The sequence below is a fragment of the Cynoglossus semilaevis genome, chromosome 20 (genome assembly GCF_000523025.1).
Source record: "Cynoglossus semilaevis isolate Cse_v1.0 chromosome 20, Cse_v1.0, whole genome shotgun sequence".
Taxonomy (NCBI): domain Eukaryota; kingdom Metazoa; phylum Chordata; class Actinopteri; order Pleuronectiformes; family Cynoglossidae; genus Cynoglossus; species Cynoglossus semilaevis.
In genome coordinates this window covers 14,460,465-14,461,648 of record NC_024326.1, presented here as the reverse complement: position 1 = coordinate 14,461,648, position 1,184 = coordinate 14,460,465, and the positions used below count along the sequence as shown (strand labels likewise).

Genomic DNA, 1,184 nt, shown 5'->3' with positions numbered 1-1,184 from the left:
GAGGGGGGGGGTCTGAAGATGAAGAGACAGAGACGTAGACAAAGAGAGAGAGACAAACATGACGTTCTTTACTCTCTGGTCCCACTGCAGTGCACCCTTTCCTCAAACGGCCAGCAGGGGGACTCATGTTACATCAGTGACTCAAACCCCCGCCCCTTCCCTTTGTGTGTGTGTGTGTGTATATGTGTGTGTTTTATATTGGAAATATCAGTGTCTGGTGAAGTGGCAGAAAAACGTCAGTTTTTTACATCATCACTTCAGACAATGACCTGTTTCTGCCTCCTGTGGTGGAGCGGTGGAGCAGTGGACGAGACTGAGGGGGTTCAAACACAAAACCTGAACTGATGTTGTTGTTGTTTCTGACGGTCGTCGTCAACGCACTGAAATCAGATCAATCAGAAATAGAGTCCCTGATGATGAAGACTGTTTATTTGAACTGAACTTTTTTTTTTCTTATTTCATAAATACATTTGATTTCATTTGAACACATTTTAATTTCTTTCTAAATTCACGGTTGTGTTTTCGTGTCTCCCTCCTCTTTAGATCCACATCCTGGAGAACGGAGAGGTGCGAATTTTCAGCCGCAACCAGGAAGACAACACCAGCAAATACCCTGACATCATCGCCCGCATCCCTAAGGTACAAACACACACACACACCAGTTTATACCAGACGTGGCCTGAAGTGTATGAACATCTTTCTGTCACATTAAGTTCAGTTCATTTATAGTGATGAATCAGGATTAATCATTAATGATCACGATTAATCACACGGTTGTTTCTTCCCTCTCGGTCTTTGACACCGTGTAGATTTCTAAACCCTTTTTTTTTTTTTTTTTATAAATCCCTCTGAGCTCGGCTCACGTCTCCTGCGTCTCATTTCCACCTCCTCTGTCCTTTGTCTCCACCTGCACCTCCTCCTCAGTCAACTGAACCACTTCACTTCCAATTAAATCTATTTTTTTTTTTTTAAAAGAGAGAATTTTCACTTAAGGTTTGAGGAGTGTAACGTCTCCGCTGGCAGGAAAATTACAGAAAATATTAGAAAAACCACATGAGTCGTTCAAATTAAAGCAGCATTAAATCAGTACTGTAGCATCAGCAGCAGTGTAGCATCAGCAGCAGCTTAGCTAGCTCACCAAATTAGCGAACTCCTGCTCCAGTGTGTGCAGAGGGAGAGAAGCC

The 1,184-nt window shown here is 42.9% G+C and overlaps 1 protein-coding gene across 1 annotated transcript in view; it reads left to right on the top strand.

The window, feature by feature from the left end:
- lig1 (ligase I, DNA, ATP-dependent) overlaps nt 1-1,184 on the top strand; it is a 43,209-nt gene that overhangs the window by 18,227 nt on the left and 23,798 nt on the right. The window contains exon 20 of the mRNA XM_025052454.1: nt 544-639. Coding sequence (XP_024908222.1) covers nt 544-639 — 96 coding nt within the window. The remainder of the gene's footprint in view (nt 1-543; nt 640-1,184) is intronic.